General features: G+C 38.4%; 1 protein-coding gene across 1 annotated transcript in view; it reads left to right on the top strand.

The window, feature by feature from the left end:
- Positions 1-27,754, top strand: part of BNC2 (basonuclin 2) — a 240,558-nt gene that overhangs the window by 195,097 nt on the left and 17,707 nt on the right. The window contains exon 5 of the mRNA XM_026073542.1: positions 20,710-22,676. Within this exon, the coding sequence (XP_025929327.1) occupies positions 20,710-22,676 (1,967 nt within the window). The remainder of the gene's footprint in view (positions 1-20,709; positions 22,677-27,754) is intronic.

Raw genomic sequence — 27,754 nt, 5'->3', positions numbered from 1 at the left:
CAAGGAACTGTGGAGGCCTGATCCAGCATGCATTTACACATGTGGATTGTCTCAGTAACTGCAGCTGACCTGGTTTATCCCAGAAATATTGTTCGTGTGGATATTAGCAAGCCTAAGTTGTTGCTTAAGTCGCACCAGTTTAAATATCCTGAAACTTTTCAGTCATTTGCACATATCTTGTGACTGACTGAGATGCAGAACAAAGGGCGATCTGTTGTTTCAAATTAAATATGCAGTGTTTAATATGTGGCTAAAATCTTATTTTTCTTCTTATACTTATGCAGAAATCTTTATTGTTTTTCTTATTTAAGCCAAAAGAAATGTCATGCTTAACAAGCAACTTAATAATTTAAAAAACCCAATAATTAAATGCTGAGGGAGGAAACTTAATTCCGTTCAGTTGGATCACAAGAATTTATTTTGAGGTTTTGCAACACCTTATAAAACAATACAGCCTGATACATAATAGATTATAAAATTCTTCAAAGTACCACAGTTCATAATTCTGCAATTTGTTTGTCAAACCCTTCTGGAGTATTTAAATGGAGTGGTGGGAGTAGAGTTGTTTTCTGCCCTTCACGTGCCATACTGTACAATTCTCCCTATCAAATATGAAGCATCAGGCCAGAAGAAAAATGCCAACCCTGAACAAGATGCTTGAGTAATATCTTTCATATTGGTTGTCAGCCAAAATTCTCCATTAAATTTTTGTTGAGAAGATAAAGATTTGTCCTAGTGCATGCAAAAGAAAAAAAATCATTAAAGGGAAAGAAAATCAGAGGAATTCACAAAAGGATATATGTGCAACTGCGTTCTTGTCTGTTGACACATGTACAAAATTGCTGGTAATGCCTATGAGTCATGAGCCTGCATCGCTGAAATAATAGATCTCAAGGGGAACAGTTTCAAAGGGATCTCAGCCTGGACTGAAGGGAAAAGGCTGCAGTTTGCTTTGTATGCATGTGTGTAACGGATGAAGAGCTTATACACAAAAGTAGTGTCAGGGGAAATGTATTCTGGTGTGTCCAAACTTGCATGAATAGACACGTTTTCAAAAAAGTAGTCCAACATTTTAGCTTTTTAACAAGCCTATGTCTTTGAGTCATTCTGAGACCTTCAGAACTCCTTCCATTTACACTTGATAGAAAGGACAACTCCTGCTGTGCTTCTTCTCTGCACACATGCATGTAGTGTCTTTGTAGTTCTCTTGCTGTCATTGTCTTTACATATGTTAAGTGGAGTCACTACTGAATGATAACAAAAGCTCTGTGTCCTTTCTATCCCCACAAACTTCTGGCCAATACCACTGACAAAACTAAGGGTATGTTCTCTCATGTTGCATCATTTTGAGAGTAGATTGCTACTTCCCTGCTCATTTTAAAACATCACATTTTCAACTACTGTGTCATTTTCCACATAACCTTACTAATGGAATTTCAGGTGGAATTTATGGTTGCTGCCGTACTTCCACGTTAGCTCTCAGTATGTGCGCATTAGTCGGTACTAAGCGATTTGATTCCTGTTGCCTTGCTAAGCCCAGATTCCTACACTACTAACAAGCTGTTTGTATATATACTGTAAGTATCACATGGTTTTGTAAGGATTTGCTGTAATTTTTTTCCAAAATTTTCCATTGTTTCTTAATTATTGCACAATTTGAGGTGACTGCCTCYCTGAGGGCAATGTTTTACAGCTATTGCTTGAAATTAGGACGTATTTTTATTTATTTATCTGTTGTGAATAATAACAGCAGAAACAATATACTTGGATGTCTCATTGTTTCAACATCTGATAACCTTTGGGCATCTGGACTAAGTGTTAATGGTGAAAGATACAATTGTGGAGAGAGAAGCTTATTACAAATTAACTTAACTTGCATCATAGATATGCAGTGACTTTAAAAACAAACAGCTCTTAATAATTCCCTTTGCTAGTCCCAGTTCCTGACAATATCATAAGAATTAAACAAGCATACAGAAAAAAAAAAGATTGCAACGTAGTCGTAACTGTCTGTATTGTTTCATTAGTAAATAATGGAGGTGTGAGAGGGCAGTAAAGGTCACTAAAGTCATCAGAATTTTTCTGTATTGATACCCAGCCTAAATGTACAAAGTATACAGAAATCTAATCTGTATTTCCAGGACTTGTGTGTTGTCCTGACTGTTATCTGTATTTTATACTTGCTTCTAGAAATTAACTGGTTTAGGCCCTATTTGAGTAAGTATAACCCATATAAATAGTTTTACATCAGCAAGTAGTTGCATCTAAGTCAAGTTAAAAAAAATTGCGTATGTGCAAGACTGAAATTTTGGATTATAGTCATGTTGAGGCAGAACCTTTCTTGCTTTATGCATAGATCTCTTCTGCCTTTGGGTGCTTTTTCATTTATACTTTCAATACTTAAAGCATTTATTAATAAATATTTTCAAAAAATTCAGTGATCTTCCATCATTCTTATAATATGCCTAGATAAGGCCCTTCCTGAAGGCACTATCAAATATGATACCCACCATTGCGAATAGCCCTGTCATTGTGTATGTCATTGTCCTGTAATTAATACATGTTGTTTGCAAAAGGCCCTGAGACTGGGTGGATGCCTCAGGTCTGGAGCCTAGTATTTTAAGTTGCCTGTCAGGTTCCTGGCATAGCTTGGAGTCTGTTTAAGTAAAAGAGAAAAGAAAGTGGATGTGTTCAGCGCCAAGCTTTAGGCAAAGTTATTGTCTTATACTTCCAGCAATTTTGAAACAGTTTTTGGACTAGTGGTGTCAGTAGGTAGGTGAATTTCTTCATAGAGAAACTTAGATAAAGATGAAATGGAAGTCTGGAAAATGGTTGTTTCCTCCTCCCCTTCCCCTTCCTTCCTCTCTCTCTCTCTCTCTCCTTTCCTCTTTTTTTCTCTGTCTCAGTCTCTCTCTTTTCTTTTTCTTTTTTCTCTCTATTTTCTCCTTCTGTCTCTCCTTTTCTCTCCTTTTTCTCTCTCCCCCTCCCTGCCCCCAACATGTAAAACACCAGCAGTCATGCACGGTAGATTCATAAGAGGTGGGAATATTTCCAGCTTTCTGGCAGGTAGAAGACATTGTTATGGGCTGAATACACTTACATCTGAATAAATTCCCAGGGAGGCTGAGAACCACTGACATGGTAGGTATGTAAAACCATGTAACTGACATCAAGGCCTGTTGCACTTTTGTAGCCTTATTGAATCAGTGGAGCGCTCAGTCCCAAGTGAGGTAAATGTCACCAGGATCTGCATGCCTGACAAGGAGTTACACCTGAGGTTCGGGGGACACTTACATACTGCTGCTTAGCCCTTGTGTCACTAAGGCTTTATCACGGGTTTTGAAAAGTATATTTTCAAAACTATAAAACAGCTTATGTATGTTGATTGGGAGTAGTGGAAGGAGTCATTACAGTGCAAGTTCTTCAGCCCTCCAAAGTGCCTCTTTAAAAGTGATAACTGTTTTGCTCAGACTCAAAATGAAGCTGGTTCTTCTGATGCTAACATTATACAGATACTCTCTCTCTCTCTCTCTCTCTCTATATATATATATGTATATATTTGCATTTAAATTTATATACACACAGATAATATAAAATATATGAGGTAGTTTGGGACCTTGTTATATTGTCTCCAGAGTTCATCTTGAACATACCATATCCCAACCCGCCTTCTTTCTTCTTTCTTTTGTCAATTAGTTTCTTCTTGTTTGAAAGTCCTGTAAAGCCTGCCACTGCAAGAGAGGACTTTTCTTGCTCCAGTTCAAATATAACAGCAGTCAAGCCACACTGCTTAATATAAAATCCAAGCCAGATAAGTGAAATGACAGAAGAACACTATAAAAAGGCATTGCATATCTAGCAAAAAAGCATTCAGATATCATAAAGTCCAAGAAACCTTTTTATGATTAAGTCAGGGAATTCTGCCTCAGCATCTGTCACTAGCAAGCTTTTACCATGACAGTAGTAGGGTGAAGATCAAAGACCTTTAAATAATAGTTAGAATTCTCTAGGAAATCTAGACAAAATGCATGAAATCTGGGGGGGGGGGGTGTATGCTTGTAATTATTTTAAAGCTGGGCGCTGTCATCTGAGTTTTTTACTATTTGATACTGAGCCTGACCTAACAATATGCATTGCAGTACACAGCTGTGTGTCTCTATAGTCTGCATGCCCTGACTAAAGCATGGGCTTCGCGTGGCGAGTCTGAAGTGCCACTGCCGGGATCGGGTGGTGAAACGCTTGTGGTCTGTAACATCATCAGGTGCCTTGAAATGGAAATAGGGCTTTATGGAAATCAATCTTCCTTACAAGGCTCTGTACAATACAAAGTGCTTAAAAAATACTAAATGAACGTTGCTTTTATGGCTCTGGCATCGGTCCAGCCCAGTACTTGCTTACGCATGGTTATGCTGTAGATGGGTGTCCATACCACAGCTCTCACCGCTCTGGTTGAAAAATGGGAAGAAGAGGTGAGTGAATAGGACAGTGGCTGAGGGAGTGGATTATTGCTTTACCCTCCTGCCTAATTCTCAAACACTCTTTTACTGCTTCTTTCCAAATCTCACCTGTCCTGCTGCCATGAAAACACAGCTTCATTCTTTGTCTTCCCTCCTAAAACTTCAGTTTTTGCTGGAGTAAAGTGAGACAATGCACTTGAGGAACGCAGAAGCCTGACTTTAACCTAATGAGGCTCCATATTATGTAAAAGGTGGTTCACAAGTAGTGCAGTGCCTGAGTCCTGTTTTTGTCTATTCAGTCATGATTTATGCACTCATTATCATCATGGCTTTGTGTAAGTGTAAATTCAGTGGCTTTTCTCTCTTCTAAATCCRTGAAAAAGCAGGCATAAGCCATTGCATTACTGCCTGTTCTTAACTACTGCTTGCTGCTGTTTGCCAYGGCCTTGTTGCTGCGTGTGTACCACGATGTAATTGTTTAAACATGCTCACACTGCTGTGATGTTCCTATGGTGAATCCTGCCTAGTAATTTGATTTGATTAATGCATTTTAAAAGGCGTGGTCCCCTCCTTCAAGCTCCTGTGGATTGAGACCACCATGTTTCAAGTAACCTTGCCTGGTTCGCTCCACCAAATTGAATTATTTACTCCATAGTTCACTTCAGAAAAAGTGTAGAAAASAATTCCAAGAGTTGATCACATAACAATGCTAATGTTGCATTTCTAAAGACTGAGCAAAAGCTATTTCTTGGTAAGAGAACTGCATGACATACAGGTGTGTTTTAAATAACTTACAAATGACTTTGAGTTTTACAGATGCCTTTAGAGGTTTGACCTTACTGTCCTACGTGGTCAAAATTGACATTGGCTTGCAGGCTTTAGTTCCCATTTGCCTTTGTCAAGACTGCAAGAATATGGCCTATCTATATAAGATCTTCTGTTTTATCGTACAGATTGATCCAAACTCAGTTGGGCTGTCTATGAACAATGAAACAGAGACTCTTACTTCCTTCAGAAGACTGTTTAAACAGTTTTATTTCAGACATTCCTATCACAGAGGGACAGCTGGGAGATTCTGTGATTGCTGAGTATGTGGAAATTTAGAGAACTGTTTGATTATTTCTTTTGTACATCTTGATACTTTCCCATTGCTCCACAATGCATTTGGCCCATATGAGCATTTACATTTGTATGCAGACTAGCCTTTGTTTTATTTTAGAAAAGACACACACGATCTGAAATGTAATTTGTTAAATTTCTGTGGTTTATATTACATGTTCAAGACTGCATTTACATGTGAGATTATATATATATGTATGTATGTATATGTATATATGTGTATATATATGTATACACACACATACACACACACACACACACACACACACACACACGCACACACACAGGTAAGAAAGAACATTCATTTTATTTTAATATTTTTTTTTAGCCTCTCAGCAGAGTGCCATAAATAAATAGGGTATAAAAAATTTGCATCATGATGGCTCTGGCCTGAGCAGTTTCATACACCACCATAACCTTGTCAGTCTTTCGCTTTTGATATACAAAATCAAAACCAAGAGGCTTSTAATCCTCCATATATTGATTTTTTATTATTAAAAAGTGAAAGTTGAAAGGCAGCTCTAAAGCTGGTTTATCAGCCACACTCGGACCAACTTTGGATGCCATTTCTAAGAGCTGGGCATGTGCCAAAGACATTTGAAGTTACTTTTTGGTTCCATTTTGCTGAGCTATTCTTACTGCTCTCTTTTTATGAAAATAATTCATTTTATTTGCTTTGCAACAAATATTTGTATTCAAGGGAGTCTCCTCTGTATTAAGTAGTTTGTCCCCTGAGGTAAGGGGAGCTTGTAAAATTGTCAAAAGATTCTTGCAAATATGAGCACCATTATTTCCTCCAAAGTTTGCTGTGTTATGAGTATCTAATGACAGTTTATGGGTGGCCATTTGGGGAAGTGGGATTTGTACATTTATTTGAGAATTATTTCGCTTGGGAAATTCTGAACATAATAAGCATGAATGAAGCAGTCACAATGTAGTGTAATAAAGGTCATTCTCCAAGAGGTTGACTTAGAATAGACATGTCTGAGTATCCTAGAAATGAATCCCTCTGGCCATGTCCTACTGTCTTCCATTGAAAAAAGGAGTATGACTGTACTACAACTCTCCAGATAGATAGCTCTTTCTAAGACTCTTTTCTTTAGAAAAGTTCAATTCATATAAAACCTTATTGTAGGACAGATTTACCTGAATATTCATAAAGTGGGGTCAAGTCCACAGTAAACTGTTTATTTGAGGTTACATATATATAGGTCTACACTTACTGCAGCCTCTCAAAATTTGTGGTGCACTTCTCATCGCAACATCCCCATGAAGTAAGGAGAAATGCTGTCAAGTACTTTTAAGGACAAGGAGCTAAAAGAAGGAAGGACTATGAAATCATGTCATCTTGTCCAGAATACACAGGAAGTGGCTGGTGGGTCTAGGAATAAAACCTCAGTTACCTCAGGCAGTACCCTAAGCCCTGGGTTGCCCACTTCCTCTCTTTCCTCTGAGATCACTGTATGAAGAGGCTTTAAAAATGTAGAAAGGATGGTTTTCTTTTCAGATGGCAAATGTTTGTAGTTTACAAGATTTTTGTTTGATGTCTTATGCCCTTCTTTAAACCCTCAAAATAGGTACAGTTTGGTAGCTAAATTTGAGTTTCAAAGTCTTTAGGTCATTTGCACCTGAAGTTCAAACAGTAACTCTGGAGCTACAAAATGGACATAATGACTTTTTACGCATGAACTAAGTTTTCATAAATGCYTGTGTCCATCATACCATACCAGGGCATTTGGCTGGAAGAAGGAGAAGGGGAGCACAGGCCTCAGCATGGCTCAACTTCGAAGAATTTACCCAATCAGAACTTCCATAATGTTTGGAGAAAGGGGCTTTTGCCTAAAGAGTGGGAGAGGCCAATGGTTCATGACTACCTTTTGTTAAACTCCAGCATTTAGTTTTTCTTGCTCATTCTTCTGTCTGGTCCATCATGTGGATAGGTTTTCTGTCTTCCAATGTCCTTTTCAGCATAAATTGCTTATGAAAAATTTGTTTTTGTTTTTTTTATACAGTTGTTGGGAGAAAAAAAAGAGTAGCTAAAACTCCAGAGTGTGTAAAATTCTCTGGAAATGATGAATACAGAAAACTACTGGTTTTAGTCTTTTAAATATTTGTAAATGTAATGGTGTTCAAGTTCCTCTTTAGAATTTTATTCCATAAGTAAGGCTATAAATGAGCTGTCTTGTTAACACTGTGTACATTTTCAATTTTATGGTGCTTTCCTGCTTACTTCAGCCTTTACCACCTGCTGATCTAAGTCCATACAAAGTATCACTTAGCTTTTTGAATCAGTCTTAGATCGAAGGTACACATTTTCATTTAAATGTAAAAGATCTCAACCAAATTTGAATAATACCTATGTAAATAATTTTCCTTAATGAATGAAGCTCTCTGCAACTAACTTGGTATCTCTGGAGATTGTTTGAAGAAAGCTGATGAAAACAGAAATGTGCAAAAAGAAAAATGGCTAAGTAGAGGAAAATTTTTGAAAGATGAATACTTCCACTGAATACTTCTACTATTTGTTTTTTTAGCTGTCACCTAATTTCATTTTGTTGTTTTTCCAAGGTTTTTCATCAAACCTGCTCAGTTAAACTAGTCTCACAGTTTTCCCCAGTAGCAGCCAGCCCTCGTTCTCTGCCCTTGAAGGTTAATGTTGGATTTAGGACCCACTCTTGCCTGCACAGAAGGCAAGTGTTAATCCTCACCTTCATTTGATGTGACACAACCAACTTACCTGTTACAAGTATATAACACTTTTCTCTGTCACGCAGAGTTACTGTGCCATTAGCAGAGGTCAGAGGCCAATGAATATCCAAATTCAAAGAGAAATATTAATGATTTATACATGCATATTTCAAATGTAATTGTACATGACTATAACAGTGTTTTGTTTCCTTAAACATTTGCAACCATCCGTTGCAGCAACTTTGTCATCAACTACATGGGGTTTACTTTTACTTCAGCATAGAGAGAAAACAACATACTTGAAGGGAGGGTGGAGGATTACTGCAGTGCTTCCATTTATGTCTGCAGCAGATACCCTGCTGAAAGTTGCATTGACTGAACACAGGACAGACACAAAGATCAATCCTAGTGGGACCAAAGCCCTTGAGGTAGTGCTTACTCGAAATCGATCAGTCTTTTCAGTTATCCCTGGCAGTGATGGCTGTTACATTTTCTTCTCACTTCACTACAGCTTTTCCTCCAACCTGTAATGAGAGTATGGTCAGAGGTGCACTCCTTGTGCATGTTCCATACAAATCAATGCTATTTTCAGTCATATCAGTAATTTTATTATATCTCAGTTTGTCCGCTCTTTCTGAATATGACACTATCATAATCCAATAAAGTAAGTGTACATTTTACTGTGACGAAAAGGTTTTTGGTGTTGAAATAACCTGCTGAATAGCAGTATATATTCACCAGTTCTTGGGGAAGTCTGAGACTTCATGTTTCTTGGGCAGCAGTTTAAACATCACATATTCTTCCCTTCAGGAATCATAATCCACTCCAGTTTGCATATTATCCTCCTGGCTTCCTTGTTTTTGCACTGCAGTAATCAGAAGATGGTGCTGAATATGTTTTAGGGTGTATTTGTTGGCTAAACCAGGAGCCATGTGAAATATAAGTCAAAATCAAATACATTTTACATTATATAAATATGTACAATTATTAATACATATATCCTGTGTGAATGCATTATACATATGCGTGTAATGTGTGTATATACACGTGTGTATATGCAATGTGTGTGTATATCTATATGTGTGTGTGTGTTTGTGTGTGTATGTATATATGTGTATATATAAAGCATGTCCGCAAAGGTATTAAATGCATTACTGTGTAACCTTATTGCAGGATGTAAGCATGACAATGCTATTGTTATGCATTGGTCCTCCTGCCAGCTGTGCAGCACTGACAGTTTCATGTGAGTGCATAAAAGGGCCGCGCGCTTCACGAATCATCCACTTGTCTGGCAAGCAGGGAAATACCCGTGTTCTAAAAGCTGAATGTCAGGTCTGAGGGAGAAGGAAAGGAATCGGTGTCTGCTCAGGTCAGTGGTGACAGGAAGTTCCTGTGCTGTGACTGCACCCAGTTCATGAGGAAATCAATTTTGTAGTCGGAGTTACGACAAGGCGTGCACTCGTTACTAACTCTCTGCAATTAATGTGATTGCCAGCAATCCAAAACAAGAATAAAAAGCCCTCTCTGACCCAAGAAGGGGCCTTTCCATGACGGAGTGGGACTGAATTGTCTCTGTTACACCTTTTGCCTAGGTGGCTGTAGGGCTGTGTTTCCAAGAACAGTGTAAGAAGTAGCAGTGTTTAAAAGGCAGCTGTTTTTCTGATATGGGAAATGTGTTCTTATTTACCAGTCCCAAATCATTCTTTCCCACACACTTATTTTGCCTCTGACTACAGGCTACTTTGTTGAAGTCGCTGGTGAAAGAAGTCTTTGGTGAAAGGGGCAATCAAGGTCAATAAGAAGTCAGCTTACGCAAGGCAGGGCATATTTGGTCTTCACTAGTCTTACCAGTGGAGTACTCTTAACTGTGGCTTGAAATTGCACCAAAAAATGGGATATGCCAGGAGACTGGTATTTACCAATTCTGTCTTCTTCTCTTGAGGCAGAAATACCTCAATCCATGGGCAGTGAATTGAACTTATGATTTTTTTTACTCTAATTGCACCAAGGAGGTGACCCAAAGTGCAGGCACTGTGGAAAATGGTAGGCAATATGCTAATTAAAAAAAAAAATTCTTTTTAATCAATACATTGACTTTGGTGCTGCCTGCCAGATTCTGCCCTGGCTTGTGCACTGATCCTGTTGGAGTCACTGGGACTGGTCAGGACAGACATGATCAAAATTATTAATCTTCTTTGATAGTGTTTTAAAATGCATCCATTAAATTAGCRTAGCCTGTGGTTTTATGGATCATAGTTCTGTTCCCATTTGTGTTTGGATTTCTCTGCTAAAAAAAAGCCTATGTGGATGTGGTCAGAAACAATGGAAGTTGTGGAATTCAGCACAGCCCTGAATATGAGACGGTTTGGAAGATACCACTGGCTCATCTATTAACTGTTAAAATAGCAGAAAAGTTCTCAGGAGGTGATCGTGGAATTACTATTACTGTAGTTTTTGTATTTCTTCTGTTTTACCGTCCTTAGTCTTATCACTTAGAGCCTTCTATCACCACACTGTGTCCCATCCACTCCTAAATATATCTCCTAAAACATTAAATATGTGTTTACTAATTGTGATCAGGCTAAAATTCAAGTGCTGTGCTTGTGGGATTTTTTTTTTTATCAGAAGCTGTATTTAAGTGATGACACACAGTAATTTGTTCATTCTTCTGTCAGTGTAATTTACAAGACAACGACAGATAAACATAGCTATACAAGATTCATTTACAGTGACACAATGGCAGATACACAGAGCAGAACCCTGCCTATGAGATAAAGTGGACTGAGTGACTTATGCAGTAATTAGGGGATAATTGTCATTAACCTCGCAAACAGTAGTTTACCCATATTGTTTAAAAGGCTCCAGGATGCATAATGACAAGGTAATCTGTCAAAGCGCTAGGGGGAAATATTAATAAGATTTGTGCAAGCCTGGATAGAAAATATGCAGAAAGCGGCCACATTAAGCTAATTGGTGGATGAATATACACTTGTAAAAGTGCTTCTAATGGCACGTTTGCTGCTCTCCAAATGACTACTGTTAATGTGGAGAAGTGGGCTGCCTAGAAAGTCAGGACTGCTGGGACAAGAGGGTATTAAGACATGCAGGCACAGTTATTATTACTTTGTACACTGTAATATAATTTCCCCCACTTTCTTTTGCATTTCAGTGCCTGTAATATATGCAAACAGATAACTCACTTCATGTGCCATAGCATTTTTATATTCTGGTGACCTTTGGCTTTTTGGTGTCACTTCTGTGCCCTGCTGCCTCCTTCTGCATCCCATGGCCACCTATGATACACCTGTTTTTCTTGGTGTATATTTTGGGGGAAAACAATTGAAGGGAAAAGGCCTCATTAAGATCATTTTGTATATATTGAAAGTAATAATGCATAGTCCCCTAATGAATACTAAAGATGGAAATCAATCTCATGATTCTGCTGCCATTCATATACCTAGCGTATAGCGCAGCTGAATCTCTTTATTGAGGCACAACTTTGTGTTCAGTCAGAGAACCAAGCATGTAATGAAATTCAGTTTATGAGTATAACTTACTGGCACTTTCACTCCAGTGTTTCTGTCCTTGGGCAACTTCTTAATTCCTTACTATGCCTCTGGTTAGGCAAATGTCATATTGACTGCTTTGGAAGTTTTACTTACAAGTCCAGGAAGACCCAGCTTTTGTTGCTTAAATTTTGCATTTGGTGTTAAGTCTGCACTGAGTTTAGATTTAGAAGATCAGAAGTGAGAAAGGGACAATATGATCATCTAGTTTGACTTGACTATTAGATACCTTGTTTTACTTTTGGTGCAGTGCATATTACAAGGAGCAGCTGCAGGAATGTATGACATGATGATTTGTTGGTATTATCACATTGTGCATTAGCGAATGTCTTGGCTGAAAAGAACTTGGGTGTCTCTTGTGGCCATGTACATTGCAAATACAGTATCTCATTGGTGCTCTTTGTGAATGTTTCTTGTTTCTTGTAAAAATTTTGTGCTATTCTTTCAGTGTTGGTGAAACTGAGGCACAGAGAGAGAAGCTTAAGGAGCTTCCTAAATTCACTGAGAGACTGTCTGAGCACAGAAACCGTAATGTTTCTTCTCAGTGAGTTGTGCAGCGCTGACACAAAACAGTTAAAACACATACAATCACAGGGACTGACAGTAACAAGCCAAATTTTCTTTCATGGCGTAGCTAAATGTGCAGTTGTATATACAAAAATTGGTGAAAGTGCATTTGAAAATCAGTGATAGGTATGGTTATATGCATGCTGGATATTTCCTGTCAACTTGCATGCAAAACTGTGTTGCTACAGGCTTGGCTTGAACAGCAGAAGTCTGGAAAAAGTTAATTTATAGCTGAAATTATTTCAATAGTTTGCTGTGTTCATGCCATTATCTGTTTAAATCCTATCCAATAGCATCCTTGGCAGTTCRTACTGTCTGAAAGGCTTCATATACAGTGTGCTTGGTGGTTCGATTGCCTTAGGAGACATGTCTGCCTAAGGGTAACTCCCTCTGTTGCTACCATGAGTTGGTAGCATAGCTACTTCAGAGACATTTAAATGAAATTTCCACTCTCACAGGCTTGTAGGAAAGCAAAGGTATCAGAATATTTCTCTGTACTTGGAATCCAAAACTGAATTACAAAGCTCTTTAAAGGGTTTGAATGCTCAGTTTCCATAAAATCTTGATATTCTACCATTTGATGAAGGGAAGGAGAGTTGCCTCGCCTTTAGTGTACATTAAAATGTGTTCATGCACAGATACCATGAAACAGCTGACATTGGTCACCTTATACTAATTTCCTCTTTTAGTGAAGTCTTTAGAAATCTTTTGAAAATTAGTACAGGTAAGGAGAGCATTAGGCTCTTACTCTGCTTAGATTGTCTTCCTCTAGGTGTGGACATAGGTTTACTGTGCAAAAACTTGTTAGGCACCCAACTGTAAAGGTGCTTGATGGAGTTGCTACGATTAAATGAAGGTGGAACTGCTGCGCTTAAATATGTTGTAACCCCACAGTGATCTATCATAGTTTTAAAAAGAAAAATTCTGTACACACTGTTATTCAGAAAAAAGTGATCACCTCTTAAGAATTATATATTCTTATCAGGTTCGTAATCAAGAGCATTCCATAGCAAAGTGAATATTTTATCAAAAGTCAAACAATATGCTTTAAAAATCAGAAGAAGCATTTAGAACCAGTGCCCTTGCATCCTAATAGTTTTACTGGAGTTGCAGGGGTGAATACACATTTGTGGAGAATGGGAAAGAGTTCAAATGATGTTTCTTTAAGAAAACAGTTAAGACACTCTATCCCCTCTCCCCCATTTGTAAGAGATTTTTTTTCCATATATACTTTTCATTTGGAAATCGACAGAATGTCATTGTCTGTAAGGACAATGCTTTCAAATGTAGTAACCTTATTTAAGGGTGGTGAGACCTAAAAAATGGGAAGGGGTTCTGCAACTGGGATGCCCTATACAGAAGTTCAGTTCCCGAAGGCAGCAGCATGTGTCGGAGATGTGTTTTGATACTGCTCCCTGTATGTTAGTCCAGAACCAGCAGGTTGATGGTGCTGGGGTCTGCGCTGCTGGCGTGTGTCTTGGGGGTGAGATATAAAACAGAGGACTTGCATGCTTTTGATCAGCAAAGACCCTGTAGGCATTAAGCAAGAGTGTGGTGGTTAACGGCAGTGTCCTGGTGATGTTTCAGCTGCAGTTATTGCATCCCACCTCCTTCGGGTCCATCTGCAGTTCCAGCAGGACAGGGTGCTCCTCACTTTTACTCCTGAGCTGTTGCACTGTGGTCCTGTGCATCGTTATGCAGCCACCCTGCTCCATCGTGGTGGTACCCGCCCCTCTGCCCCTATATATATCCAAACAGATTTGGCTCCACATTATGTTGCAGTGCTAAATTAAGTCAAATTTACTCTCCAGCACGGCTAGTGGAATTGCTCTGGATTTACAGTGCAGTCAGATTTGACCCACTGTCTGCCATATCAATTAATAAAAGTTTGTAAAGGTCTTTGGGGTCCTTTTGGTGGAAAGTGCAAAGCTTGTTTCTGCTGAAAGCATAAGGAGAGCTGAAGTCTAAGCAGCAACCCAAGTAAGTACCTTTATATACCTGGCAACAAAAGTGAATATAAGCAGAAGTATAGGCATAAGTAAACATAACCTCCTTCCTGTTACTCTTCACTGAATACACAGTGGAGGTGTCCTTCTTATTGATACTTTGGGGAAAGACAACCTTCTTTTTTTCCCCTGCTGTCACATACTTGTAGCCTCCAGGTCTCTGGGGGGAAGAAAGCAACTCCAACTGGTAAGAGAAATGGGGGGGGTCAGAGGGAAAGAAGATCCATTGCTTTTGATTTTTGCTAGTGCCGTGAAAGCTGCAGCAAAGCCCAAAGATAAAGATTTCCATTATTGACTGAGAACTCAGTAGTGCTGCACCGTGTTGGTTCCTGCTGCAGCAGTATAACTCAAGGAAAGGACTGCTGACACTTTAACATGAGTTTGTTCATATGGTTTCAGTTGGGGAAGGGGGGCTGGTGGGAGGTGGATGAGAAGTGACGGATGAGGAAAATAAATTTTAGCCATGGCTCTTTGCAGGCTGGGTGTGTTAAATCTCGTATCAGTTGCACGTGTATAATCACAGTGAGCGAGTATGCACACCTTTTTCTCATGTCTACAGGAGCAAAGGTGAGTTAGGTTCAGCATGGTAAAAACACCTATCGGGAAAGTGAGTATGTGAATGCATTATTTCTGTGAAAAGCTAGGTATAGGGCTTATCTCAATCTGCTGAAGTCTGTGGGGTTTGGCCAAATRCTTAGAAAGGATTGAGAGGCGTTGCTCATTGCCTGTCACGTCTGTGCAAAGGTGAGTGGGTGTGCTGCTACACACTGGTCACTTTTACCACAGGAGTAGTAGGACTACCCATGGTGTAACAGCTTGAAATTTAATAATGGGAAGTAAAGAGATGCTCCTGGGAAATTCAGCCAAACAAAAACAACAAACCCTAAATCTTGGAAATTAGGTAGGGTTTTCTTTATCAGAAACAAATGTTGATTTTTTTTCTGTCTACACCCTAATTAAAACCATCCTCTGCAATTATAGTATGACCAAGTCAGTATGTTTCAGTCTGCTTTTCAATCATTACAGCTGCACTCAAAATGCTTCCTCAAGATCAGCTAGGAAATATTTAGCTGTTTTAGAAGGGCTTGTAGAAGATGGATATGTGATAAACACTTGGCTTGCTTAATTAATTAATCAAATGTGCATCTATGCAATATTTGCACCCTGGATATTTGGTATCCAGGTATACTTAAAAAATGAGAGTTTATGACACAAATGAAAACTTGCTAAAATAAATAAGCCTGCCAATATGTTTTTCTATATAACTTCGAGTGGTTCTCAGAAATTATCAGAACAGTGCCCGAAAATAATCCTTGAGTGCTTCCCAGAATGTGAGGTTTGTTTAAAAAGCAGTTTTTACTTCTTTTTAACCTTTCTATTAATCTCATCTCTTGTATAATCTCTCACTATGCATTCAGCCAGGCATATAAATATATATATATACACTTTCTTTTACCTATGCCAAGAAGTTAATTAGTGAAATAAAAATAGATCTGCAAAAAAGTCTGTGATATGTATGTATACATATATATATGTGTCTGTGTGAATGCGTCTGCTACATATATAAAAATTAGGTCACGATAATGCAGGCACAGAAAGTGAGAGTTTAAAACAAATAATTTCATAACAGAAGTTCAAGGTTGATGGTGCATGTTGGCGTAGACTGTCCTTATTTTCTAAATAGGCAGCTTTTAACCTGGGAGGTTTTCAAGCTGAATTGAAAGCTTAAAATTTGCAAAGCTCAAAGGCCCTCAGGGAATCAAGACTCCTCTTCACAGTTCTCCCCAATTAAACTCTTACAAATTAGAGTGAACTTTGTGTCCATCTTCTATTGTAGCCTATTTGTATCATCTGATATAATCATCATGAGGCCCATCACTTGCTCTGATCTGACCCAGAAGTTTAAGACACGATGTATCCTAACATATCCTGACACATCCCTTCCTAACCCACAGGTCAGCAAAAATCAGGAGACAGGTTCAGGATGATTAACCATGACATTGCTTTATAGATCTAATGCAGTATGTGTGTATGTGAACCTGTATCCATACAAATAATAAATACGTTTACATATATGGGAAGGAAAAGAGTCAAGTGTGTGTTTAGGTTTAGAAAAAGATCCAGTGTTATGTCTCGTACCCTTGGAGGTTAATTTTATATGATTTAGAGATTAAAAATTTGTCTCCATATGAAATAGAAAGAGAGCTACCCATGCATATAAAATAAAATAAAAACAAAAATAAGGCTTTATGGGCAAAGAAGGAAGAGCATCATTGTATGCTGTAGAGGTTCGGCTTACTTGCCTACTGCCTGGTTTATAGCTGTAAGCATACAGTGGTATCTCTGCACTCACTGACTTCCTTGTACACGTTGTCACAGGAGGCTTGGCTTAATCAGTAGTGAGCTGAAAAAAGTAATATAAATTGGAACCTTTTGTCATGAAATATTTAAATGTGGATATGATTTAATGGCTTTGGGGAGAAAATTTAGCGTGAGAGATTGTAAGAAACAAGAAATCGATTACATGTAAGAAAGGACTTGAACCTCTAATCAAGTATTACCATATACAGAGAGATCCCTAGCTAGTTATAGCTTAATTCAAAGGGGATAATGGTTAGATTTTTTTTTAATTTTAAGTTTTATCAAAAAATGACATTCCTGTTCACTCTTTATCTAGTTCTGCATAATACATAGTTACAGTGATTTGTGGAAAAAACATCACTATGTAAATACTGAAGCGTGTCCTATACTGTATCCATAGGTAGTTGGCTTTCTAAGAAATATAGCCATCTGTGCAATTTTTCTTTACTTTTGTTGAGAAAAAAAGCTTCTTCCTGAAAATTAACCAGATATAGTTTGAAGCATTAGCTATTAAATATATTATTTATAGCTAAAAATTATATACACATTGAAAGTAAAATACCATATTTTTGCTTTTTWAAAAAAATCTACTGATTTCTTCATTCAGAAGTGCAGACCAAAGTATTTTCAAAATCTATTTCAAAAAATAAAATAAATGTATATATTTGGAGATACATAAATATATAAGCATATATATTATAAAAATATTTTTAGTGTTCACAAGTATATCCTTCAGTTAATCAATGCAGTACTCACAGGAACAAGAATAAAACATAGGTTATCCCAAAATATTGCAAAAGCAAAACTAGAAGAAGTTTGCATGTCCAATAGCAACAGTCTTCCTTATACCTGCTGGCTTGATCACTGGTGTGGTAGTCAATGTAAAGTCCTTTCTAATCCTGAAGGTGATAATGACTGAGATGCACTGTATAGATTGTGGGACTGGTGAATAGAGATCATTCCTCAGCTGTGTTAACACTCAGTGCAACCCGCAGAAGTAGGCAAGGGTCATTTAAGACTAGCTTTTTGATTCCCTGCTCTTTTATGACATTTAAAGATAACCCCATGACAATCAAACCCACAACTGGGGGACTTTGTGATCAGTGGGACTTAGCAGATGCTGGCAGTCTCTCCTTCCTTACTGGATATCCAAAATGTTCATTACTGTTTACCTTAACTAAACGAAACAAAGGGGAGGGATGTCTCATTGAGACGTAGATCATGTAAACACTGCCAGCATCTCTGAGTTAGTTAGGCTGTGGAAAAACTCCCAGAAAGTGTGATGGGAGACCCAGCACGAAGGAGATGCCTGCCTGCCCTGTGTATGTGAAGAGCCAGGTCCACTGCCACTGTGTGAGATGACTGGTCCCATCATCTGACTTGTGGGAGGCTGCTACAGGGCTTGTACCTACTGTTCTCATGAGTTATTCTCAAGCTGGCTGTATCTAATTTTTATTTACTTATATATTCATATTTATAAAACACCCATCTGTTGCATAAGCCTGTGAGTGATTTACAAATTAAAGCAAAACCAAAACAAATTACTACCAGTAGTACATTGCAAAGCAGCCTGCAGTTGGCTGCAGACAGGAGTCCTAATTCAGTACATGTAAGCAGTGTGAATTAGACAGTGTTATTTCCATCCTCAGACTATGCAAGGTACAGTTACAAGGCCTGAATACTTGTGGCTTTGGATTAAAACTGTGTGTGGTATAGTTTGGGTCAGAGGTGATGGCACCTGGAGACCAAAATCTGAACTGAGTCCAGTTCTGGAGTTCCACACGGGAATTGCTCAGAAGTCAAACCATTATGGCTGTCTGGAAGTTGTGGGAGAAGTAAATATAAGAAGCTTTAGGTCACATTCACAGGGAAAGTAGCCAAAATTAGTTGGATGGAAAGAAAATATACTCTTAGAGTTTTAAAATGAGAACCTTTGTTGTTTTTTTTTTTGTCACCCTCTTTTTGCTGCTGTTGTTGTTGTTTTGGTTTTTGATGTTCATTGTGATTTCCACTGCATTGCACTGACTTCCTGTAGCATACTCACTCACTTCCATCAGACATGTTGAAATGGGAGGGCACAGAAATTAGAGATGTCCAAAGTGCCTTTGAAAAGTTTTCAAGGCTAGGGACACGTCCTGACTAATGCTGCGAACCAGGACCATCATCTGCATGATGCTCTTTCTTTAATCTCTGCATAGATTCACACTGAACAGTTCAGGCATAGAGATGGCTTCTGAGGCTCTGCATCTGGGTCAACTGGATGAGAGTCTGTTCAAGGATTTTCCATTATTAGGTTACTGTTGGAGGTTTCATAGTCTTGTAAGACCTGAGAATGAACTGTCATGAGTGGTGTCTTTCTAAAGGTTTTACAGTCACATCTAAGGTGCTGTGGCACCTTCATCATTACCTTCATGACCTTCATCATTAACTTTGCATCAGGAGGTAGCAGAAATCAGAACTGGAATAATGAAAAACAGGTCTAATCAAAGTTAAACATACACTTTTCCATTTGGGCAAATTGCATTTTCTAGTTCTGTAGAAAATGGGAGGGTGGGAAGGGAAGAGGAAAGAATCAGTCCTCTGAAGACTGGAAAGTAATAATTGAGCCTGAAAATTTTGAAAGATTTGCATGCTTCCTAATCAAAAAAGGGCTAGTGAGTTTTGCAAAGTGTTCAGATAGGTGCTGAAGCTGATATTCAAGATTTAAAAAGACTAGAGATCGTATTGAGTTTCTTGCAAAGCTTTCAGACTGTTTAATGCATGAGGAAGCATTGGAAAAATTCTGGTTTGATGGCCTGCAACATTGCTTGTTGGTGATAGTTAGTGTGCTGATGATATGTCCAGCATTTGCCCAACAGGAAAGATGCCAATAAAATGATGTATTCATTATATAAGTATTTTAATATGTTTTTATCAATACATGCTGGAATGGATTGCCTGACATTACATTGCAGAATTTTTAAGTCCTACCTCCAGGCAAATCTCATGCTTACTAGCAAAAATGAAAGTGTGAAATGCTTTTTAATGTATATTTAACAACAGATAGTCTAGTGATTACTGATGTGTATTCTCTCTGGATTTTTCCCCTTGCTATCAGAAGGCAATGTTAAGAGACAACATTTTTACACATTCATGCTATCTACATCCATCAGATGTTTACTTTTTAAATATTTGTAACTGTCATTTATAACAAGGCTGCAAAAAATTCATCTCTTAARTCTAAACCATACCAAGATTGCAAGCTTACAATCAATTGCCAGTAACTGTCCAGTTAAACTTAAAACCAGTGCCTCAATTTCTACCTTTTGATGCAAGCTGGTAATAAATGTGTTTTTCAGTATTGGTCTCACGGAAAAAAATAAAAAGAATAATATATTAGTATTGTGTGCCATTTTTAAGATTTTTTGCCATGCATCAACATTTTCTGCAGATATTTCATGGGATAGTTTGTGAGTTACTTCAGTCTTATGTCTACTTATATTTAAGATGCAAATCTATCAAATATATTTATTTAAATCTTTCTTATAGTGTCACCTTTTAATAAAGATTAAGGTACAATTTTCTGTATTTTACAATGGAGTGCACAGCAAGAGTTCATGCCTTAAACCAATGTAAGCTGAACAGTTGCACAGTACATAGATCACTTAAAATAACAGTAYTGAATGCATTTTAGATCACAGAGCCCCAGTGGTCTACATTTCGTTTGCTCTGACATTATTAAACTCAATCTGTTTCCCTAACTGTGACTCTAATTACTATATTTGCATGGCTGAAAAGTTTGCTTTTTTTAGTTGACTTCTGTTAACACTGTTCGCATGTTGTTTTTTTAGCTTAGTGTTTCATGTGCAGGCAGCAGAGCACTTTCTATTGAATTCAATAATTATGCAGAATCAATAAGTTTTTTCTTTGTATTTTTCTTTGTTGTTTCTTTGATATGGCCTCTAGGATGCTGCAGGCAAGGTGCTGGACCGCTGGGCCATCATGTCCAGGGAAGAAGAGATCATTACCCTTCAGCAGTTTCTGAGATTCGGAGAAACCAAATCCATTGTGGAGCTGATGGCAATTCAAGAAAAAGAAGGGCAGGCTGTGGCTGTGCCATCTTCAAAGACAGATTCAGACATAAGGACTTTTATTGAAAGCAATAATCGCACCAGGAGCCCAAGTCTCCTTGCTCACCTGGAGAATAGCAACCCTTCCAGCATTCATCATTTCGAAAACATCCCAAATAGCCTTGCATTCCTACTTCCATTCCAGTACATAAATCCAGTCTCTGCTCCACTGCTGGGGCTGCCTCCAAATGGCCTCCTGCTGGAACAGCCAGCAATGAGGCTGCGTGAACCAAGCCTTACAACCCAAAATGAATATAATGAGAGCAGTGAGTCTGAAGTTTCCCCTACACCCTTCAAGAATGAGCAAACATCCAGCAGGAATGCTTTGACCAGCATCACAAATGTTGAGCCCAAAACTGAGCCAGCCTGTGTCTCTCCTGTTCAGACATCTACACCTGTCAACGATTTATCCAAAACAGAACACACAAAAAGCTCGTTCCGCATTCACAGAATGAGGAGAATGGGGTCTGCCTCGAGGAAGGGAAGAGTGTTTTGCAATGCATGTGGTAAAACTTTCTATGACAAAGGTACTCTCAAAATCCACTACAATGCCGTTCACCTGAAGATCAAGCACCGGTGCACTATTGAAGGCTGCAACATGGTCTTCAGCTCTCTCAGAAGTCGCAATCGTCACAGTGCAAACCCCAACCCTCGCCTCCACATGCCTATGCTAAGGAATAACCGAGACAAAGATCTAATTCGTGCTACATCCGGTGCCGCCACCCCTGTCATAGCAAGTACAAAATCCAGTCTAACTTTAACAAGCCCTGGGCGTCCACCGATGGGATTTACCACTCCCCCTCTAGACCCTGTACTACAGAACCCTCTTCCTAGTCAGCTGGTGTTTCCAGCTTTAAAGACTGTCCAACCTGTTCCTCCTTTTTACAGAAATTTACTTACTCCTGGGGAGATGGTGAGTCCTCCAACATCCCTCCCCACCAGTCCCATAATACCAGCAGTGAGCAGCATGGAGCAGCATCCCCCTCCTCCTTCGGAGTCATCTGTACCTTCAGTGCTGATGCCCACCCCGGAGCCTAATGCTGACCTGGCCCCCAAGAAGAAGCCAAGGAAGTCAAGCATGCCAGTCAAAATAGAAAAAGAAGTTATCGATACTGCTGATGAGTTTGATGATGAAGATGAGGAGGTGAACGATAGCAGCACAATGGTGAATGATATTGGTCATGACAATCACTGCCATTCTCAGGAGGAAATGAGCCCAGGCCTGTCAGTGAAAGACTTTTCCAAAAGTGACAGAAGCAGATGCATTTCCAGACCAGAGATAAGAAGGGCAGACAGCATGACTTCAGAAGACCAGGAGCATGAAAGAGACTACGAAAATGAGTCAGAGTCCTCAGAGCCCAAATTGTGTGAGGAATCCATGGAAGGTGATGATCGCCTGCATGAGCCTGGTGAGAAATCCATGATGCATGGTGACAGGCCAGATGAAAACCACAATGACTCTTCTAACCAGGATGTCATTAAGGTGAAGGAAGAGTATACAGACCCCACGTATGATATGTTTTATATGAGCCAATATGGACTGTACAATGGAGGCAGTGCCAGTATGACTGCCCTTCATGAAAGTTTCGCTTCCACGTTCAACTACAGCAGCCCTCAGAAGTTCTCCCCAGAAGGCGAGCTCTGCTCAAGCCCAGACCCCAAGATCTGCTACGTGTGCAAGAAGAGTTTCAAGAGTTCCTACAGTGTGAAGCTTCACTACAGAAACGTTCATTTAAAAGAGATGCATGTCTGCACGGTGGCTGGCTGTAATGCTGCCTTYCCATCACGGAGAAGCAGAGACAGGTCAGTAAATATTAATTGATTTTCTACATTATTAAATGTGTTGAATTATGTAAGAATAGGCAGTTTAGGGTATATGAAGAAATAGAGAGATGCACAGTAATAACAAGTGGCAATCATGTTCCCATGACGTTGAGAGAGTTKTATCACTTTAAGATTTTCATTGTTGCCTGGCATTCAGAATAGTGTATGTTCTGCCATCATCTTATGTGACTGGCTAGATAATAAATGTCATTTTTCTTTCTGTGTGCCTGTGAACATATGTGTATTGTACTTCTGCTTATAAGCTGCAGCTTTTTATTTCATTCATTTTCCTCTCCCTGCAGCTTTTAAATCAAGAAAAGCTTCTACTAAATGTATAGTAAATTATATACAATACAAATATCTTCATGCATGCACATCAAAACATTGAACTAGGAAGGAGGGGAAGGGATGAATGGATGGTTGGATGGATGGAGGGAGGGAGGGAAAAAATGGAAAGACTAGAATAAAAGAGTGATTTCCATCTCCATAGGGCCATATAAAAGCAAGCAGGAAGCATTAAAAGAATATTCTTTCTTCTCTTCAATTTTTAAAACTGACTGCTACATTGTAGCAAACTAGCCTAAAAAAGTATAAGAAAATAATTCTCTCTTTCTTTAGGAGAACTTATATCTCTCTATCCACTATGGCCATATAGTCCCCTTTATTTTCTTCTCTGCCTGTGAGCAACTCCCTTCCCCACTGATGGGAATTCTATGCACTCAGAAAGGAGAGGCTAGACCCCTACATATTTTTAAGATCAACAAGGGTATATTCTGCTGGGCCTTCAGATGACATCACACCCTAGCTATGCTGCATCAATACTGAAACAGTTGGGCTTAAACAGAAGCAGCTGGTCCTTAACCTCTTAGTTTTTTTTATACACTGTTCTTTTTGATTCCTGAGGAAAATGTAATATAAATGGAATTTGTCAAGGTGGTAGGATAACACAGTTATTTCATACTTGTGGATGAAAGCTCTCACATGTGATGATGATCATATTGTCACATAACAGAATATCTCTGGTTCATAGAGTGATGGTGAGATCGATTCATCTCTTTTCCTTTATTTGTGTTTCGTATTTTTGCATTGTGCTGTAAAAATTCAGCAGACACAGGAAGGAAATTAAACCTAGCTAAACATTTCACACRCAGTTCCTTTATCTTTTTTTCATTGAACTTGATAGAGTTTGCAAGTGAATATTGCATGTCATATAAAATGAAAGCAACTTAATGTTGAGGAGACTGAGGAACCAAAACTCACTATTTTGATGGAAAATCTAGTCCCTGAGTATCTCATGTCTTCTGTTACCATTCATGAAATCCATGAAATATAAAAACAGGAACACAGGTTAGAAAACAGTTCTACAGGGATAAGAAGGATAATCTAGAAAGTTTGCATCACAGTAGGATGAAACCATTGGACATGAAGCAGGTGAAAACTAAATTAAGGCTCCCTGTCCCTCCTGATAACTTTTTGAGATTTGAGTTTGACAAGGGAAGCACTGGAGAAGAATCCTTTGCAGAACTGTGGCCTCAGTGGTGTATTCCATGCTGGGGTTAACTATGTGTGACCCTTTCCAGTTCCTGAAATTGCATAGGTTTTGTTAGTCCAGAATTCAGTTTGGTTGGTCTGTTTCCTCATGTGAATTATAAAGTGTCAGTCATGTACTAAGAAAAACAGCTTTGCATTCAGTGTGCAAAGTGAGAAGTGGCTGGCTTCGGATTCAGAATATTATTTAAGGTCTTAAATTTCAGTGGGAAACCATTGATAGATTATGCTAATAATAAAGAAGTTAGCATAGTAAAGATGTATATATTTTAAGAAAGAGATGACTATGATGATATATATATATAATATTTGATACTTGAACATTTAAAGAAAAGGCACATTTTGAAAATAGTTCATGAGTTGGGTAGGATACTCTTATTAAGCTTATTGAAAGCAAGCCGTAAAATAAAAATATCTGATTCAGGAACTGAAAATGCAGGCTGTATATTTAAAGATAAATTTTTTATTTACATATTATTTTGCATTACATAAGACACAAGATCATCTTTTCATATAGTTCCATTAGTAAAATTCAGAATATGCTTCRGTTATTTACTGAGTTTGAGACAACAGAAATTCATAGGCATAAAATAGCCATTAATTGCAGAGATTTAAGAGTAGTTATACCCTTCAAAAATTCAAAGGCATGGTATAATCTGAGTGCCCGTTCAAGCTTGATGTTTTCCCAGGTTCATCAGCACTCCAGGGCTGCAGAATTTGTCTGGAAATACACTGAAAGAGCCTAGTCATATTCTCATGGTTCTTGATAATTCATTCAGATATTTCAGCAAGAAGTATCTTTAAAGATTCTCTCTGATATCCAGTCTTGTCCAGAAGTGCAATGCATGGAACTGCACAAAAAGAAACACATATGTAGAACATATAAAAGATGGTGGATGATAGATTTAAGTAAATATTTTAAACATTTTTAATATTCTCTGAAAAAAGAAGGTTTTTGTAAAATCAACTTAGGAAGTAAAAGTTAAATTAATATATTGTTTCTTGCAAACCGTATAATCTCCCTCAAGACTTTTCCATTCAATTTGTTTTCATTTTTAGCTGTTTTTCCCTTTGAATATATGTATTTATTTTAGAGAGAGTCATTACTTAAATATACAATTTCTAGCTCTTCAAATTACGAAGAGCACCTCCAACATAACTGCTAAATAACTAAATTAATAGCATTGCAAAGTGAGAACTTCTTCCAGTCACTTTAATCAATTTCACTTAAAAGCTGAGGACCATTTTGCTATTAATTGCTGTAGAAAAAAATAAGAAATAGCCACCTAAAGTACACAATAAGCATTCCTGGAAAATATTTGTCATGTATTGGTGTTCCATTCTTTTGGACACATTTTTTAAAGTCTGTGTGATTTGCTTGTGTTGTGAGTCACATAATCTACTGACTTTTGACTGGCTAGAGAGGCTTAGAATTTCTGATAGCTAAAATTAAATTATTTTTTCAGTACTATCTTCTTAAATAACTGGGAGTTCTTCTGATCCTGTAGCTTATAGGATCTAGTGAGGGTTTTTTTTATTATTACTAATACCATTAGTAATGATATTAGTAATATTATTAATAATTACTTAGAGAAAATGTTCTAAATAAAATGCAAGCTTTTGTGAGGATAAATAATTTTGGCTACTTCTTTCTATTCCTTCTAGAGGCATCTGATGCAGTTTAAGACCCTTTGCAACACAATTCTGGTTAATCAAAGGCTTGCCTGTATTTCCCCTGTCCTGTACATATATAAACTCCTATTGTTGACGCTGGGTCTAGCAGTCTAATTGTCTTTCCAACAGGGTTGCGAATGCACACTGTTAGTTAACAGAGGTAGTAGATCATATCAGGAGGAAACGCTGCCCTGCTTTGACTGAAGGAGTTTTTTTGTCCATGTGTAACAGCCACAACCTTTCATGGTGACACATAACCTGCAGCAGTTTGTGTTGGGGATTGAGTAAAATGAGCTTCATCATTCCTAGATCATCTGTGCATAGGTCAACTCCTGTCTAAATATCTATCTGTTGGAAAGGTTGGAATATATTCTGAGATCTTTGACTAAACAGTGTTATTCCTTGTGAATTAGGGTCAAGGTGGCCAGAAGGTTTCAGGAGTCCTACCTTCCCCCACATGTATTTTTTCAGCATAGGGCAGAGGAAAGCAAAGCAGAGTGCCTGCATTTACTGTCAAAGTACCAGTAATTCTCTCTTTCCCTTATAAAAAAATATCATTGCTTTTGAATAGTCAGGTTCCACTGAGCCTAGATTTTTTTTAAAGGGGCTTTTTTTATTACCTTTTTCACCTGCCAGTAAAAGCACTCATCAAATCAACCTTATACTTAGCTGTATCTTTGATCATTTCTCCAAGCAGAGAAGTTCTTCCCTCTTTCTTCTGGAAGCTCTACAATTTTCAAAACTGTTTTTTTCTTCCATTCTTTACCAACCAGTCCCTGAATTAGCTCTTCTATCCATTTCTGTATTTACTTCAGATGTCTTTTTCTTCCAAAGGTGAGATGTTCWGGTTACATCTTGTTGCAGGAAGGCAATGGAGAGTAAATAGTAAAAGAAATCATAATAAAAGTGGTGTCAGTGGACAGAGGCAATGTCAGAAGCTTCCTTTGAACAGAAAKACATCTTCCTTTTGGAAGGAAAGGAGAAAGAAGGGAGAAAGATAAGCTCCTGTGCAAACTGTGCGCTTGAATGGAAGAAACCTTTTGGGGCAAAATTGTCCTTGTAAAGGGAGTTCCTTCCGGGCGCAGGAGGAAGTCTGTTCTGTGAGTGAGGAGGCAGCCCTGCGGCCCAGGCTGTTGGAAAGCCAGTGCCCCCGGGATCTGTTTCCCAGCTTCAGCTTCTCTAAGCCCTGCCCAGGCAGCTACCAGCTTTGCCATACAAAGAAATAGGTGTGGCTAGTCCTTGAAGCCAGCGTGGATGTACAGCTGCTCCCGGGGATGATTCTGGGCTATGGGTGAGACATGCAGATAGGAGGGAGGAATGCTTATTTCCTGTCCAGAGAAGACAGTCAATCCAGTTTCATCTCAGAGTCTCTATTTCAGAGAGGACATGCGGAGGTGAAAACCTGGAAGAAGAAGCCTAAAACGGTTGACTTAGTTTCTGGCTCTCACCTTTAAGATCCTGTAATTTTATGGTCAAAAACACTGATGAAACATGAGGACCTATGGTTTTCTACCTTAAGTAGGTCTTGTTGATAAGCTGCTGTCATATTTTAAGGAGAGATACAGCCATCTTCTCTGTCAGCCTTAGTTCATGCTAAATCCCCATTTTACCTCAGTAAAAGTCTCTGTTTCCTAGGTTGGTACACAGTATTGGTAATAATGTGTTACCATGTTTATCATTATCTAAATGTATGTAAAATAAATTCATTTTCAGTGTGCCTGTTCAGAGGAACGAAGTAAGAACTTTTCACTTTGTCTTTCTTCCACTAAAGTAAGAATATTAATTGTTCGGATTTGTCTTTAAATTTTCTCACAAAATGAGCATGTGTGTGTGTG

This window comes from Apteryx rowi, unplaced genomic scaffold, assembly GCF_003343035.1.
Source record: "Apteryx rowi isolate R43461 unplaced genomic scaffold, aptRow1 scaffold_37, whole genome shotgun sequence".
Taxonomy (NCBI): Eukaryota; Metazoa; Chordata; class Aves; order Apterygiformes; family Apterygidae; genus Apteryx; species Apteryx rowi.
Note: the sequence above shows the minus strand (reverse complement) of the source record. Positions and strands in the feature narration are given on the sequence as shown.